The 17,204-nt window shown below is 42.5% G+C and overlaps 1 protein-coding gene across 4 annotated transcripts in view; it reads left to right on the forward strand.

The window, feature by feature from the left end:
• ARHGAP26 (Rho GTPase activating protein 26) overlaps window positions 1-17,204 on the forward strand; it is a 414,131-nt gene that overhangs the window by 123,603 nt on the left and 273,324 nt on the right. For all 4 annotated transcript variants that reach the window (XM_026499014.4, XM_026499015.4, XM_057306962.1 and 1 more), the window contains 4 exons: window positions 4,919-5,023; window positions 6,945-7,074; window positions 10,575-10,675; window positions 16,477-16,571. In XM_026499014.4, coding sequence (XP_026354799.1) covers window positions 4,919-5,023; window positions 6,945-7,074; window positions 10,575-10,675; window positions 16,477-16,571 — 431 coding nt within the window. The remainder of the gene's footprint in view (window positions 1-4,918; window positions 5,024-6,944; window positions 7,075-10,574; window positions 10,676-16,476; window positions 16,572-17,204) is intronic.

Consider the following 17,204-nt stretch of genomic DNA (forward strand, 5'->3'; position numbering starts at 1 on the left):
GAAAGCATTTACTTATTACCAGAAAAATTGCTTAAGATCCCACTGCTGTTTCTGAGGAATTCAAAGCCTCACTAGGGAAGCACGATGCATATAATAGAGAGGTAGCCGAGGGAGCAAGCAGCTCAGTGCCAGTTGGGTCAGGAGGGATCACGTGGGGAAGTGCCAGAGGGGTTTAAAGAGTGGAAAACAGTTGTGATTTGTGGATGTGTCCCAGGCCATGCAGGGAGGCACTTGGAAAGCTAACGAAAAAAATTTCTGGTCCCTTATTAGAATGAAAAGAAAGTGGTAAGATCTTGTCCACAGTTAAATTAAATGAGTTGGTTGAGAAGCTGCATGTAGAATTCACATGTTCAACCTTCACTTTTTTATAGAAGTTGATATTGCTCAACCTACGACCTCACGGGCAGGTCAGTGCTTCGGGAGCTATGGATAGCAGGAGGGATTGATTCAGGACACTGCTAATTGGGTCCGTGGTTGTCAAAGCCTGAGAAATGCAGAGTCTCAGGCTCTACCCCAGACTCCAAAATTGGGGGGTGGGGCCTAGTCATCTCTCTTTTAGTAAGCCCTCTAAAATGATTCTGTTGCACTTCTAAGTTTGAGCCCCTGGCTGAGATTGTGCAGAAGACCCTGAAATAACAGTTGATGATTATTGTAACTGTGTCATATGCTAATGATTCCTTCACCTCCATAATGTCATCCAGTCCTTACACTGTCTCTGAGGGTAGGTAGTTGCTGTTTTATGTCTGTTTTCAGATGAGGAAATGGAAGCACATTTATTCTCTAAGGTGACATCTGGTACCTAGCAGAACTGGAGTGGCCTGGCTCTTAGTCTCTCTGAAACAGTATTTGATAGCTTACAGGTGGAAAGGAAACCAACAAGAAATTTATTGAACTAGATTGCTGGGGCACCTGGTGTGGGTATTCATATTTTGAGGTGGTTGCAGTCAAGGCAATCTTCAGCCATTCAAGGAACCTCCATGCATATTGACTATGTTCATTTGTTTCTTAGAAAGTAACTTCAAGTACCAGGACGTTATTGACCTTCAGAAAAAAGAAACAAAATTTTAGTGTTCAAAGGAAGAAAATTCAGACTTCTGGGATCTAAACCATATTTTTGTGTGTGTGCTCTGGAAGCCTTTATTTTCTTGTTGAGGTACTAAATGTTCTGGAGATTTTGGATTGCAGATAATGACATCCTGATTTCTTGAAGGTGAAGCCACGTTCCGTCTGTTCCCTGAGTTTTCATAATTGAAGGTTATGGAGTGCTACGGAGAACTCATTCCCCACATTCATCAGACACTGCATTCTCTGAGTTGTACCTTGAGAATATTTTTTGGTGCTGTGCCTTCCTGTCCTTTCTCACTACTTCTGCCCCATCGTAGGCCTTCGTTTTTTTTCCTTTGATTTGTTGCATCCTACTATCTTGGGCTCTCCCCTTCCCCAGGCTGGGCTGAACACTGCCTCCACAGTGCATCTTCTAACACATCCGTCTGAGCAGATCCCCCTTGCTGAACAGCTCTTGTCAGCACTCCTGTGCTAAGGCCACCGCATAGATGATCTCCGTCTTCACCGCCACCCAGTGCAGTAGGAGGTAGCATTAGTGTCCTCCTGGACAAGAGGAGTTACAGGGCTTTCCGTGGCTTGCCCAGCACAGCTTTTCATCACTCTACTATCTGCCCTTCTCTTTGTCATGCGAATGAGTGATTGTTGGTGGTTATATTTGCTGGTGAGGGCTGCCTTAACCAAGTACCACCAACTGGGTTCTCAGAGCAAAAACTTACTGCCTCTCATAATTCTAGAGGCTGGAAGTCCAAGATCAAGGTGTCAGTAGGGCCATGCTCCCTCTAAAGCCTGTAGGGAAGTTGTCTTTTCTTCCTTGTAGCTTCTGCGGGTTTGCTGGCAGTGTTTGGCATTCCTTGTTTTATAGGCCCATCACTGCTACCCCTTGTCCTCGTGTGGCTGTCATCTCTCTGCTTCTCTGTCCACATAGCCCCTTTTTATGAGGACACTGGTCATTTTAGGTCAGGACCTGCTGGCCTGATTTTAACTTGAGTACCTCCATAAAGACTCTATTTCCAAATAAAGTCATATTCTGAGTTACTGGGGTTAGGACTTCAACATAATTTTTTGTCAGGTTTGGGGGAACACTATTCAGCCTGTAATGGTAGCTTTATTCTATGAATGGAAGCAACCTAAATTTATCAGATAGTCCAGAATGCTACAACCGTCACTAAATGAAGAACTTACATTTTTCCTTACTTAAAAAAAAATATCTATATCTATATATAGATATCTATATCTGTGTTGTCTGGTAAGAAATAGATTTCTTTTAGTTATTTTCTGAAGAAAATAAGGATGGGGGCCCTTGAAGGCAAAGGGAGGTGGGAAAGGTCTTTCTGCGGTATTTCCTTTATTGCGCTGTGATTGTGCGTCGCTGACTGTTCAGGGAGGCGCCCGTGTGGACGTGCTGACTTATCTGCCAACCACCTTGAGGCTACAATGAGCTTTTCCTCTGTGTGTTTGAGTACAAGCATTTCTTTGAGGCAGACAGATGATCCCAGCTCTGGGGTCGGAAATTTCTATGGGCCTTGCCCAGCCCTCTGGGGAGTGGACTGTCATTTCCCACTGGGTAATGGATTCAAAGGTTCATGCAGTGTGTGGGAAGGGGATGTCAGGAGGTGGGCCAGGGGAAGAGAGATGCTGCCAGGGGAGAAGGGAAGTGGGCCAAAGATAACAGTATCTATGGAATCATTTCCCATAGAGAAGCGGACAGTCGAGCATGATATCAAAGGAAGTGAAAACCAAAATAAATGCTAGTAACTCTTTCCTTGGAGCACTTGTGTGCATGCCCAGGTGGTGCCTTAGTGAGCTGTTGGAGGATATTTAATTACCTTGGGCAAGAGAGGCCCCATTGACTTTAAGTGGAAGATAAATCAGAGTTAACAGGAGAAATGACTTTAGAATTAGCTGCTTATCTTTTGCATTATTCTCTAGGAGAGGATGATTCAGTGCCTTGGAAAAGTGATGGGCACAGCATTCTAGAATGGGGGCGGGTGGGGGAGGGGGAGGAAAAGATAAGAAACAACAGTTTTCATTGTGAACACTGACAGTTTTGGCATAAGGGCCTCTTCTTCTCTATTACTGGAGCCTTCCAGGTGGAAAAGCCTGAGCTTTCCTCTCAAAAAAGTATTTTATATAGGGGAAGTTCAAAAGCTTCCATCATCTTTCAAGAAAAGAATTTATTACTAGTCTTTGGTGACTATATGACTAGATCTTTACCACTTGTTCACTGATTTATATTAGTGATCTGTATATGGTGTCACTAGGTATTTTTTGAGCCAGAGCAAAGGCCTGCTTTCTGACCTCTTGTGAGAATCTAAGGGGGATAGTTGCTCTGGGGACAATAGTGGTGGGAAGCCGGGATATCATATTATTAAAAGCTGGGTTTTGCCTGACTTCACAGTATTGAGCTCTTTAATCAATTGGGCTGGGCATGTGGCTCAGTCCAAAGACCATTCTTTGCTCTGAGTTCAAGTAGAGTAGCACGTACCTTAGTGCTTACCATTCCTGCCACAAGCCAGGTGGGAGATGAGCGGGGGTGGATTAGTTTCCTTTGCCATCATTGTTAGGGCTGCCTCTCAGAAGAGAGTTCTCTCAGGAGAGTTAGGTGAAAAAACAAAGTGAGAATATATTTCATTACTAAAGATATGTTCATTTTAGGGACCGGAAAATTAACAATATAAAGTAAAGCAACTGCATCTTGATGTAACACGTGTTAGAGGCAGGTGAGGGAGGTCAGAGTGGACCACTGAGAAAATATGAGTTGGCATTGAAAAGTTTGAGCTAGAACAGGGATGGAGTCCCGAAATGCAGTACAACAGAGCTTGTGACAAGGTAAAGTTCTGGTTCTTCTAAAACCTTGTTGAGGCTTTTATTACAATCCTTTCTCCAGGTTGAGATTTGGAACTGAGGCAAAATGCCTAGAACTTAGGAAGGGGCCAGGGAAACATAACAACAGTAGATTTGTGTGTAGGTTCGGGGTGGAGATAAGGTAGGGACATTGGTTGAGCCTGGAGAAATGAAGACAGGCAGGGCTCAGGGTGGGAACATTCCTAGTTTTCACTGTATGAAGTGTGTTGTGAGAACCGTGCTGAACAGGCGCTTTCACTCTTCACTCAAGACAAGACTACGCAGTGAATGGACTTGATACCTTTTAGTTCAAGGGTATTTAAAGGAGAATTTAGGGGAACCATCATAACTGAAGATGTGGGAACATGGGAATAATTTAATAACAGCATCCCTAGTGTTTACCTGTGGATAGTTTTAGGGAAAGCACAGAAGCACACTTAAGCTGAAGTCTGATCTGGGTCTGATCTTTGATTTGACTTTGCCTGTTACACTGTGGACTCAGGACATACCATCGTCCTCTTCTCCCCTCTCTGTTGGCTGGCAATATAACTATACTTTTATGCATGGTAACCTGATACTACACGTGTATTTGATGGAGACTGAGTGGGACTTGAAGGAGACTGGTCTTCAATTTCTGAAGAAATGATTTTCTTTGAGGGTGCTGAGTCTCAGAGTAAGAGCTTAGATGTTGGTGCCATGGAGACCTGGTTTCAAATCCTGGTGGCTGCTTACTTTGTCTTTTGGAGCAAGTTACTTACCGTTTCTGAACTTGCTTTCTCAATATTGAAATGGCGACAACAGTAGTCCTTACCTGCTAGGCTGTTATGAGCATTTAGTGAGAGCAGACATATGATGTGACAGTGCCTGGCATACAAGTACACTCAGTAGATGTTAGGCATTTTTATAGCTTGTTCTATCTAGCCTTTCAAACCAAGGTTGGAAACTCAGGTAAAGCTGCACAATACCTATTTAGCATGCTAATGTGAACTGTGCCCTTCTTTCATTACAGCTCCTGGCATTCTTGCAAGGACTCTTCACTTTCTATCACCATGGTTATGAACTGGCCAAGGATTTCAGCGACTTCAAGACTGAGTTGACCATTAGCATACAGAACGTGAGTGGGCAGAGGGATAGGCTTCCTTTCCCTGGTTGAGGAAAGGAAAGAACACAAAGTATGGGTCTAAGTGCATAGAGATCACTTATTTGGATTGGAATGCAGATGAGGAAGATGGGTCTTGCTTGGGTTCAAAGGGCAGCTGGGGGCAGGCATTTGTAGGGTGCTTGGTGGCCCCAGGTTAGAGCATCATCCTCTTTTCCATTATTTCTAAGCACTATTTATGTTCTCGGAAGTCCTGCTGATATTTTTGTTTCAAATCTGTAGCACCAGAGTCAGGATTTCCTTTGGCAGTGGACGGCCCAGCCTCCCTTCTGTGCATCTAGCTGCCTGGCCACAAGAGACCTTGGAGGGTGTTCAGGTGTTGGGGGTGGGGCATACATACTGGCCTTCAGCTCAGAGGATATTATCTTGTTCAACTTTCAGTAAGGCTCACAGGAAATCCAAGTTAGAGCCATTCACTCCCAGTCTCCTTCCCCAAATTTTAACCAGCAGGACCTTTCGGTGCTCAGAATTGTGCTAAGGGCCCTTTGGTTAGCAGTTACCGGTCTCAAGCCCCTACTTCACTATGTGGCTGGCTATATTAGTCTGTATGTTGTCTTTGTCTCTAGAGGATGCTGTGGAGAAAAGAAACCCAATTGTGTCCCTATGAGTTGTATTTCATGGATTTAGAAGCCCTGCCATGGTTCTCTTTTGGAAAACAGGAAGTTGCAGAGTCTCGGACAGGGTTTCACAAAGCATGGCTTCCCCTTAGGCCAGCTTCCTCAGAAGGTAGACTCGGAAATGGAGGTTTACATGTAGCAAGTTTACAGGGGAGTAGGGTCAGCAAAATCACCTGTGAGAGAGAGGGCAGCAGACCCCTGCAGGAGAAGTTGAGCTGTGAGGCCTCAGTCAATGCCCTGGGATGTCCTGGAGCTGATATGGACCTTCACAGTGGCCTCAGTAGAAGCAAGAGTGCCAGGCTTTGGGCCCCTTCCCCTTTTGCCCCTAGCCTTGACTAGTCATGGGGTGCAGGTTGCACTGGGGGCAAGGAGTTACCTTGAGTGAAGCAGCTGCCTTTTGAAGAAGGAACCACTTATGAACCATCAGCAAGTAGTATTTCCTGCAAGTGGAGAAATAAGTCCCTCTGTCATGAAGGGTGCTTGGGGACCATTCTGTGAACTGTCTGAATCAGGGTCCCTTGGGATGCTTGTTTAAAATGCACATTTCTGGGTCCAGAGGTCCTAATTTTTTTTTTTTTTTAAGATTTTATTTATTTATTTGACAGAGAGAGACAGCCAGCGAGAGAGGGAACACAGCAGGGGAGTGGGAGAGGAAGAAGCAGGCTCCCAGCGGAGGAGCCTGATGTGGGGCTCGATCCCATAACCCCGGGATCACGCCCTGAGCCGAAGGCAGACGCTTAACCGCTGTGCCACCCAGGCGCCCCCCAGAGGTCCTAAATTAATCTTAGGGGTGAGGCCTGGACATTTGTGTTTTCTGCACATTCTCCAGGTGATTTTGATGGTTTTGAGAGTCATTCTGGTATAGGCCTTTATTTTTTTTATTTTTATTTTTTTTTAAAGATTTTATTTATTTATGTGACAGAGAGACAGCCAGCGAGAGAGGGAACACAGCAGGGGGAGTGGGAGAGGAAGAAGCAGGCTCCCAGCGGAGGAGCCCGATGTGGGACTCGATCCCGGAACGCCAGGATCACGCCCTGAGCCGAAGGCAGCCGCCTAACGACTGCGCCACCCAGGCATCCCTGGTATAGGCCTTTAAGGTCAAAGGATACTTCTTGAAAGTGAATATTTGCCTAGTTCCTAGGTGGCTGAATGTTCCTTATCTGGTTTTAGATCTGAGGGTTCCATAGGCTGATGTGAATTGTTAGAGATGGGAATAAGGTTTCATTTCTTTGATTGAAATAAAATGCCTTTCATCCTAGACAAGAAATCGCTTTGAAGGCACCAGGTCAGAAGTGGAATCACTGATGAAAAAGATGAAGGAGAATCCCCTTGAGCACAAGACCATCAGTCCCTACACCATGGAAGGGTACCTGTACGTTCAGGAGAAACGTGAGTGCTGATGGTGAACAACAGCTTGGCGTACACTCATGCCTTTTGCCCAGGAGGTGGGGGGTGCACAGCTTCCGTAAATACAGATTTAGGTGAATGAGAGTAGTTGATAGTTGCGTTTTTTAAGGGAAAGATATCCAGAGGTCTTCTCTACCTCCCCATGATGTGTTCTATTTTCTTTGTGACCAGAAATTCCCTTGGGAAGGGGGAATTCATTGAGGCTCTCTGGTGGTTTTTTCCTCCGTAGTGTCGCACTTAACATGCCTGCGCCGTAAGCATGGCTTTACCTATCACACGCTTGGCAGGCTGTTCCGGAGCCTCACATGCTAGACCTTACTGTCTATCAGCAGTCATACCTTTGGGTGGAGTTAATATGGAGTGAATTTTTTCCATTCAAGACTTGTTTCAATAAGGACCAAACAATCATGACTTAGGCCGGACCCTTTCTACAATTGCTGTCATGTCAACACTTAAATTTTATGAGTAGAAAGACAAACTTACCCTGAGAGGTAGGAAGAGAAATCCATTGTCCTGCTGATGTGATGTCAAGGAAAGAAACACCAGGTCCTGCTAACCCAAACTTCTCTGTGATGACTCACAGACGACTGCGCTAGGCCTGGGGACAAGCTTTTTGGTGGGGCCATGCTTTCAGGGTAGCACTTCCAGACTTAGCTCATGGAGTGCTAGGGATAGAAGAAGGTCAATATATATATATTTTTAATGGATAGTTCTCCTAATCTTCTATCCTTCCTTTTTCAGTTGGACATGTTACTCCTCCCAGATTTTTGCTGGTTTTGTACTCTTTACTGTCCTTCTGTTGATTCAGGGCAAGGCAAATGTCTTCACTCCTGGAAGCTTGCTAATGGAACTGAACACTTGATTGCTGTGATCATTCTAGTTAGTGATTGCCCAAAAGTTTGCTTGGCCCTAAAATTGTTGCCTGGTGACAATAGAGGCAGTAGTGGGGTTTGAGGTTGGAGGCATTGGTTATCTTGAGAGGTTTTATGCCCTTTATTCTTACAGGGATAAGCTTTTTGAGGTTTGTAAGAAGTGGAAGGTACTGTCATGCTGTGTTTTGTGTAGGCCTCAATATAAGGTGTTACCTTTTTTGCCCAATGAGAAAGATCCACCCCAAAAAGTTTAAGGTCAACTTGAATATAGTTCAGAGCCCACTTACAATACTTAATTTATTAATATTATTCATTTACATATATGAAATCTGTACTCACATTAATAATACAATTTTTTTCAAACACTTCACATGCTTTTTAAAACATAAATGTCTTGATTACCATTAGAACCAGATTTTAACTCTCAAACGCATGAGTCTAGAGCATATCAATGGGATACAGCTCTTTTCATTTGAAAGTGTTGGTAACTTATTACTTAGAACTAATTTGAAACTTGAAGAAAAATTGCAAGAAGAGTATAAGGAACAACCACATGCCCTTTATCTAGATGCATGAATTTTTACCATTTTCCCAGAATTATTGAGTTCTTTCTCTTTCTGGGTGTGTGTGTACACACATCACAGTCACAAAGACACATACACATTGCCATCTTTTCTGAATCCTTTTGGAACAAATTCCATACCCCATGCTCCTTTACTTTAGTGTCTATTTTCTAAGGATATTCTTTTTATGTAACCACAGTATAGTTACAATATCCAGCAAATTTAACACTGATAAGATATTTAATGTAAATGACAGCTCATATTCCAATTTCGTCAGTTGTCCCAGTAATACCCTTATAAAGTATTATCTTTTCCTTCTGTCTAGGTAGGATTTCATACTGCGTTTACTTGTCATGATTTACTGTGTAATAATTCCTCAGCTTTTCTTTGTCCTTCATGACATTGACATTTTTGAAGAGTATAAGCCAGTTCTTTTCTAGAATTTTCTTCAGTGTGGGTTTGTCTCATGTTTCCCAATGATTAGATTCAGGTTAGGCATCCCTTGTCAAATCCTACGTAAGTAACATTTGTGTTCTTCTCTGGGTACCACATCTAGTGACACAGGATGGCCATCTGCCCCTCAGTGGTGATGTTAATTTTGGTTACTTAAAGTCGTTTCTATTATCCACTGTACAGTCACTATTCTTCCCTTGTAGCTCATTAACAGTCTATGGGAAGACCTCTTAAGACCATATTTCTCATCAAGCTTTGCCCTCCCTAGAGTTAGCATCCATTGGCAGTTCTTGACTAAACAGATGGTTACTGTGATGATTGCAAAATAGTGATTTCTCAGCTCTGTCACTCCTCCACGTTTATTAGCTGCCATTCAGCATACTGCAAGGAAGCGACCGCCCTCCCCTCCTCATTCTCTTCTTTCCTATCCGTCTGTCTGTCCATCCATCCATCCATCTTTTTATGGACTTAAGGATTTCTGTTGTATTAAGTAGGCTAAATCCAAATCCAGTACTGTCCTTATTTGTTTGGATGCTTAAATGACTTAAGGTACAGAACTTCAAGAATCTTTGTGTTGTGTTATCCTTGGAATTTTTTCTCTGAGCTACAGAAATAAATTAGAATGGTTGGTATTTTTGTCTTTGATGCTTCAATGTAGACACTTACTCCGTTGCTTTTTACTTTTTTAGTTTCCTAAGTGATATTCCGTACTTGATACGAGCTCTGATACCCTGAAAAATAACTACTAAATCTTTGTTAAATCTGTTACTACTTAAAACAACAACAACAACAAACATTTCTGCTCTGTGATCTCTGAGCATCAAAGGCTAGTGTTGACTTAGGACTTTGGAGGCTAATAATGCTGATGATGCCTTCTTCCTCTAATAATATTTTGTTATTCAAGATAAAGTGATTGGCCAACCACCAGATAAAATCAGAGACTGTTAGGATTTGACTGAAGGGCATCTCCCTCTTTCCTGAGGGATAATATTGAGGGACAGACTCCTTAGATTACATTTGGGTATTTATAGTTACTTCCATTTACATCTCTGTGTCAGAGTTTGCCTGTCTGCTTTTCAGATCATCCTAAATTCGCTAAAGTACAGATTAGCGGTTTGGCAGTAGGTCAGAACCCCTGTATGTCTTTGCAGAGAGTTGCAGAGCAGCTGTGTGGGAAGCATGAAGTCATCACACCAGATGGGAGCAGTGACAGGCACTTTGAGGAGCTTTTCTGTGTTCTCTCCTCAGTCATCTTACTCCTGTCAGGGGAGAAAGGAAACTTCAAGTGGAGATTGATGATGGGAAAGTGAATTAATTTCCCCAGGGAACCTCTACTTCCCTTATATTTTAAGACCCATTGGATGCAGCATTTAGTGGGAAACAGTCTTCCCTGGTCCCTAGGGAACACCCTGGGTCAATTCCATTTCCAGCCTGTGGGATCAGATTTCTGCCTATTCCAGTCTAGCTGGTGGAGACTCTATTGCCCTTAGAAACAGTTTAAGGGTAGGTGAGCACTGTGGGTTATGGGTTGTGTGTGTGTTTCCAGCATGCGTCTGACACACAGAGATGTTTCATGGGAAATACTACCTTGCAGGTCACTTTGGAACTTCTTGGGTGAAGCACTACTGTACATATCAGCGGGATTCCAAACAAATCACCATGGTACCATTTGACCAAAAGTCAGGAGGAAAGGGGGTGAGTTCATTTTTTAAATTTCATGCTTGATTTGCTTGGCTAACATAGGATGGTTATAATGCATATGTATAGCAACACCTTCAATCTGTCGCTGTCATTTTCTTTTTTTGTTTTTTTACACTTTTTTTTTACTGAAGTGTAATTAGCATACAGTATTAAATTTGGTTTCAGGTATACAGTATAATGATTCAACAATTGTATGCATTATTCAGTGCTCATCACAGTAAGTGTATTCTTAAACCCCTTTATCTATTCCATTCACCCCCACTCACCCCTCTGGCAACCACCAGTTTATTCTCTATATTTAAGAGTCTGTTTTTTTGTCCACCTGGTTTTTCCTTTTTCTTTGTTGGTTTATTTGTTTCTTAAATTGCACATGTAAATGAAATCATGTGGTATTTGTCTTACTCTGTCTGACCTATTTCACTTAGCATTATACCCTCTAGGTCCATCTGTGTTGTTGCAAGTGGGAATACCTCATTGTTTTTCATGGCTGAATAATATTCCTTTAAATATATATATCCCAGTTTCATTCTTTTGCATGTGGCTGACCAGTTTTCCCAGCACCATTTGTTGAAGAGACTGTTTCCCCCATTGTATATTCTTGCCTCCTTTATTGTAGATTAATAGATCATATAGGTGTGGGTTTATCTGTGAATTCTCTGTCCTGTTCCATGGAGCTATATGTCTGTTTTTTTGCTAGAACCATACTGTTTTGATCACTACAGCTTTGTAGTTTATCTGGAAATCTGGGATTGTGATATCTCCAACTTCTGTTCTTCTTTCTCAAGATTGCTTTGCTGTAATTTTCCTTACTTTTGCACAGTAGTTCCAGGAGGAGTAGTACCCTAGACAGTAACTATAGCAAGGCGAATATTCTTAGCTTTAAGTTCTATTAGGAACTGCAACTAAGAAAGGTTTTTATATTTCACATATATACAATATTAAGTATGTCAAATGTGTTTAGATGCTAGAAATTCCTGAATGGCCTTGTCCTGTGAAACTGATGGATATCACTCTTACTTGATACAAAGAGGGCTGCCAGCTAATGGTTTAGGTGTCCTAATTATAACGTAGCAACTTTTTTCCCCAAAAGATTTCATTTATTTATTTATTTGAGAGAGAGAGCATGAGCAGCGGGAGAGGGAGAGAGGCAGGGAGAGAGGCAGAGGGAGAGGGACAAGCAGACTCCCCACTGAGCAGGGAGTCTGATTCAGGGCTGGATCCCAGGACCCTGAAATCATGACCTGAGCTAAAGTCAGATGCTTAACCGACTGAGCCACCTAGGTGTCCAAACTTAGCAACTTTTAAAACAACACCAGTCATTTTAGTATTTCTTACAGTTTCTGTGGGTCAGGAATTGGGCAAGCATTTGGATGGGTGCTTTGGGCTCAGGGTTTCTCGGGGTTCCAGTCAGATGGGGGCAGGAGCTGGAGCAGTGAGGGTTTGAAGCAACTGAAGCCTGGTCAGCTATGGCTCTCTTCCTTTCTCCTGATCTCCTTCCTCCCCTTCCCTCTTTCCTGCCTGCTCTGTTTAGTCTCAGGGCCTATCCATCTGGTTTCTCAATGGGAGATAGTTTGGGTTTCCTTGCAGCATGGTGGCCTCAGGGCAGCTAAAGATGTCAGGAGTGAATATCCCAACAATGAAAGCAGAGACTGCATGTAGCCTTAGAAGTCATACAGCCTTCCTTTTGCTCTGTTGATTGAAGCAGTCCTAAAAGTCCACCCAAGCCCATCTAGTTTCATTGGGGAGCATGCAGACCAGTCTCGTGATGGGAGGAATATTACAGTCACATGACATGAAGAAAGTTAGGATAGAAATATTCCTGCAGGGGCGCCTGGGTGGCTCAGTCATTAAGCATCTGCTTTCGGCTCAGGGCGTGATTCCGGCGTTCTGGGATCAAGCCCCATATCAGGCTCCTCTGCTGGAAGCCTGCTTCTTCCTCTCCCACTCCCCCTGCTTGTGTTCCCTCTCTCTCTGGATGTCTCTATCTCTGTCAAATTAAATAAAATCTTAAAAAAAAAAAAAAAAAGAAATATTCCTGCAGCCGGCTCTGATCGTAGACCCTGTGGTCACTGCTGTAGAGCTCCCTACTGTGCCTTTCTCCTTTCCTCTGGACTCGCTAGCTGCAGCCTCTTCCAGTGATGTGTCTTCTCTCTGTCTGCTCTTAATATCTTCATTTTTTTCCTTTTGCTATTCTACATTTCATTATGATGGTCCTATGTATTTTTTTTTTTTTTTTTTTTCATTCTATTGTGCTTGGGAATTGGGACCTTTCTGTATTTGGGGATTGGTGTCTTTCAGTAACTTTGGGAAATTCTTACCATTTATCACTTTGAATTTGCCTCCTTTCCATATCTTCTTCTGGACATAACTACTTTGGGAGATAGCTAAATATTTTTAACAGAAGCATTTATATTTTTCATCTGTTTGTATCTCTGGATACCATTCTACATAATTTATTTGATTCTATGTTTAAATAATTTTTAAGCTGTGTCTAATAGGTTGATGAATTAGTCCCCAGTAAGCATTCCATCTCTGGTCCTCTCTGTGGTGCATTGTGGTGTGGTGTGTTGGGTTTGTGTGTGTGTGAGGGTGGCTAGGCATTACAGAGGCTAAGAGCACCAGCTTTGGAATTAGACTGCCTGGCTAAGTAATGTTAGATGCATCTGTCATTACTGTTGGCTACTCTGTCAGACTGCCCCCTTGCTCTGTACCACTTCCAATTTTCCTTCCTGGCTTTCTTTTACTTAGGCCACAATACAGGAATTTATCAGCATCTCTTTTCCTTCCATGTATTAGAGAAGAACACACCAAAGCTCTTTTAATGTTTCAGGAGTGGAGTAATGTCAGGAAAACAACATTGTTCAACTATAGAAATATAAAGAAATTATGACATTGGAAAAGATATTAAACATTAATCACTAGGTGTTCCTTAGTTTTTATACAGTGGAAATAGAGTTAGACTTGCTCTCTTGGGTTTAGCCATAGTCCTTTTCCAATCTTATCTTTCTAGAAATGAACATCACTAAATTATTCTCTCACACAGTCTTTATTTTGGGGCTTTTGACCTTGTGCTTTCCTAAACCTTAAAAGAAGAACATTTTTTTTGTGTTTGGTCTTATCCCACTGGGAAGTGAATGACGGAAACCAATTATGGTGGACGTTTGGGGCTCCCACATCTTCAGTGAGTTAGTAATAAACACCTCACTGGGCTGTTAAGAAGTTTATATGAATTAGTATATACACTCTTGGAACAAAGCTTGACACACAATGAGTTCTGTATTAGGAGCTTGATAGTACAATAATTAATTTTCCTAATAATTCCTTAAATTTATCTTATATTTTTCTAACACCATGTATTGTCCTATATTATCCTGTTTGATCCAGTTTTCTCCCTCATAAAGGAGGACATCGAGGTCTAGAGAGAGAAAATGATTTATAAAGCCGTACAACTGATGAGTTACAGAGCTAGTCCTCAGACCCTGATTCTGGAGTCTGCATCTCTTGATTTGGAGGCGGCTGCTGCTAATAATAGTACGGTAATAGAAAAATATATAAAATAATGATTCTGCCTGACATCACTCTATATCCTCAGCTTTAGGGTGTAGGAATAGGAAGACTGGCTGTCTAGAGGTGATGTCATCTCGGTTTGTACAGGAGAATCACGTGACATCTTTATATATGATATATGTGTTTGTACAAATCTCTCTTAGGAGGTGGTGGTAGACTTAACATAGGTAATAGGGTGGTTTTTTTTTTTTTTTTTCCCCAGCATGCTTTTTCACTTCCCTTTCCTTCACTTTGCTGTCCATTTCATTTGGATTATTTTCCTGTAAAAGTACCTGCTTTTCTCTTAGCTTCAGGCAAGGATGTGTGAGCAGATTTGTTCCATCATCTTGGAGACCATACCCTGTGTGTGGTGAAAGAGAATTCCCCTGTATCCTAGCCTCTGGGATGAGGCAGCTCTCTCTGTGCGAGGTCCGGAGCAGTCCAAAGCTGACCTTGTCCCTTCCCTTGCTTGAAACCCTTCATTATTTATGTTTCCCATGTTCTCAGGTTATGGGTTCTCAGGTTCTCATGCACAATGTGCATGATCTGGCTCTTGATTCCCTTAGACTCTTTCATGCCAGTTTGCCTTTCACTCTGGGATTGAGCCATACTGGCTGCCTTTCAGTTTCTCCCAGGCTCCATGGACCCTGACCACAGGACCTTTCCACCTGTTGTTCTCTACCCCCTAAAAAACACAGTAGATAAGGCTTGTGAATATAAACCATCTCTTGCTAGGTCTTCTGTGTTTTGTGTGGTATTGTGATCCTAGGGGGTGGTTAAGTTTTACCATTTGTGGTCACATTTCCTATTTCAACAAATTAGGCAAGTTTGCTAGTTTTCCCCTTTGTTTAGAGAAAAGGATTGGCAAAGGCAAGAGAAACAGGAACTCTAAATTCTTACATGGGAAAAAGAGAAGAAATCAGGGACAGAAACCCCTATGTTTTTAGGCAATAAAAGAGCACTATGGGGTAAAATTGTTGGATTCTCTTTGTACAATGGGATACTGCTTGGCAGTAAAAAGAAACAAACTGTTGATTTGCATAGCATATGTGAATAGCAAAAGAATTGTGCCAAGTCAAAGAAGTCAGAAATAAAAGGGCACATACTATGTGATTCCATTTATATGAAATTACAGAATATGCAAACTAGTCTGTAAGACAAGAAAGCAGATTCAGTGTTTGCCTGAGGGTGAACTGGGTGGAGGGGTGGAATTCAAAGGACAAGAAAACTTCTGGGGGTGATGGAAATGTGCATTAGCTTGATTGCGGTGTTGATTTTATGGAGAGATACAGAAGTTAAAACTCATAAATTGACATGTACAGTTTATTATACATTAGTTACACCTTTGTAATGCTGTTAAAAACCTATTTACTGAGCATCTCCTCTGTTCCGGGGCCTGTTTGGGCTCTGGGAGCACAGGTATCAGCAAGAACAGACACAGTCCCTGCCCTCAGGGAACTTAGAGTCTAATGAGGAGGGAGACATGATTGGAATCATCGCCCTCATCAGTGGGCAATTTCAGCTACGATGAGTGTGGTGCGGGAGATGAAGTACGTGGTGCTATGTGAATGCATCTTGGAGGTATTTGACCTGGTCCAGGAAGGCCTTCCTGAAAAAGTGGAGGCGGTGAAACATAGAAACTAACTCAGAGTCGGGAGGAGACCTGCAGGTCATCTGGTTTAACCCTTATCAGTCCTGCAAATTAGGGGTGCCTGGTTGGCTCAGTTGGTTAAGTCTCCAGCTCTTAGTTTTGGCTCAGGTCATGATCTTAGGGTTGTGAGATTGAGCCCCATGTGGGGCTCTGCTCTCATCGAGGAGTCTGCTTGTCCTCCGCCTCGCGCCCCCCCCCCCCCCCCGCCCCGCTTTCACTCCATGGTGCGCATGCAGGCTCTCTCTCAAATAAATAAATAAATTTTTTAAAAACCGCAGCAAATTAAGCCTGTTGCAGACATCATCAACAAGAGTTTATGTAGCATGGGCTGATGCTGTACCATCATGATGTGTTAGAACTAAAAACTAGAGATGTTTGGCTCGAAGTACAACTTGGTTTACAGGTTTTAGCTGCGTGAGTCTTGTGCCTGAGGGAAGGATTTTGATCAACATTCCACCTTCTGTGGGTCGTGAACACTCGGGCTTGAGAAGATGGAATGATCACTCCTGTTGATGTGGCATGTTTGTGGTATGCTGGAGAGGCACATAGCATAGCCCATGTTCAGGCCTCATCTTAATAGTCTGTGTGCTCCTAACAGGGAGAAGATGAATCCGTCACCCTGAAATCCTGCACCCGCCGGAAAACAGACTCTATCGAGAAGAGGTTTTGCTTTGACGTAGAAGCAGTAGACAGGTGAGTACCTGTCACGCTTTGCTCAGGAACAGATATTACTGAATTTGGATTTTTTACCTTTTCCATTCAGTCAGAGCTTTTCTGTCATCCAATCTCACACTACCCCTCCTTTTCCAAATACTCAGTTTGGAATAGAACTTAGGCCAATTGCTGGTCTGCAAGGATCAGTATAGCTTCTTCCCTCTTGTAAGTTCAGTGCTGAGCCTCTGGTTTGGTTTGCTTTAACGTTAGGGCTTTCCTGAGAAGTAAAGTGTATTATCCTAGGAGGTTGAGTAGATGTTTAAAGAAAACTGTTTAGCATGATTATATGAGCTATTTGAGATTTTTTTGCTTTAAAAATATTTAATTTTTTAAATTTAAAAAGTGGTCCAAAAGGAATCGGGGTAAAGTGAAGGGTGGAACAAGTTGTGCTCAGTTAAAAAAAGACAGCTTTTAGTTGTAGCATTTCACCTACCACTGTGTGTATTCTCCCAGGATAGACAGCAAACCACTTGTAAAATAACTTTTTGCAGAGGGAGCTGTGTGGTATAGTCCTCAATATTTATGGAGTCTCATTAAGTTGTACCATTTCATGGTGTTAAGCTAGTTTGACAACATTCCAATTCTTTGAAACACTTTACTTGGCAACAGGTT

Source organism: Ursus arctos, unplaced genomic scaffold, assembly GCF_023065955.2.
Source record: "Ursus arctos isolate Adak ecotype North America unplaced genomic scaffold, UrsArc2.0 scaffold_5, whole genome shotgun sequence".
In the NCBI taxonomy this organism is placed as follows: Eukaryota; Metazoa; Chordata; class Mammalia; order Carnivora; family Ursidae; genus Ursus; species Ursus arctos.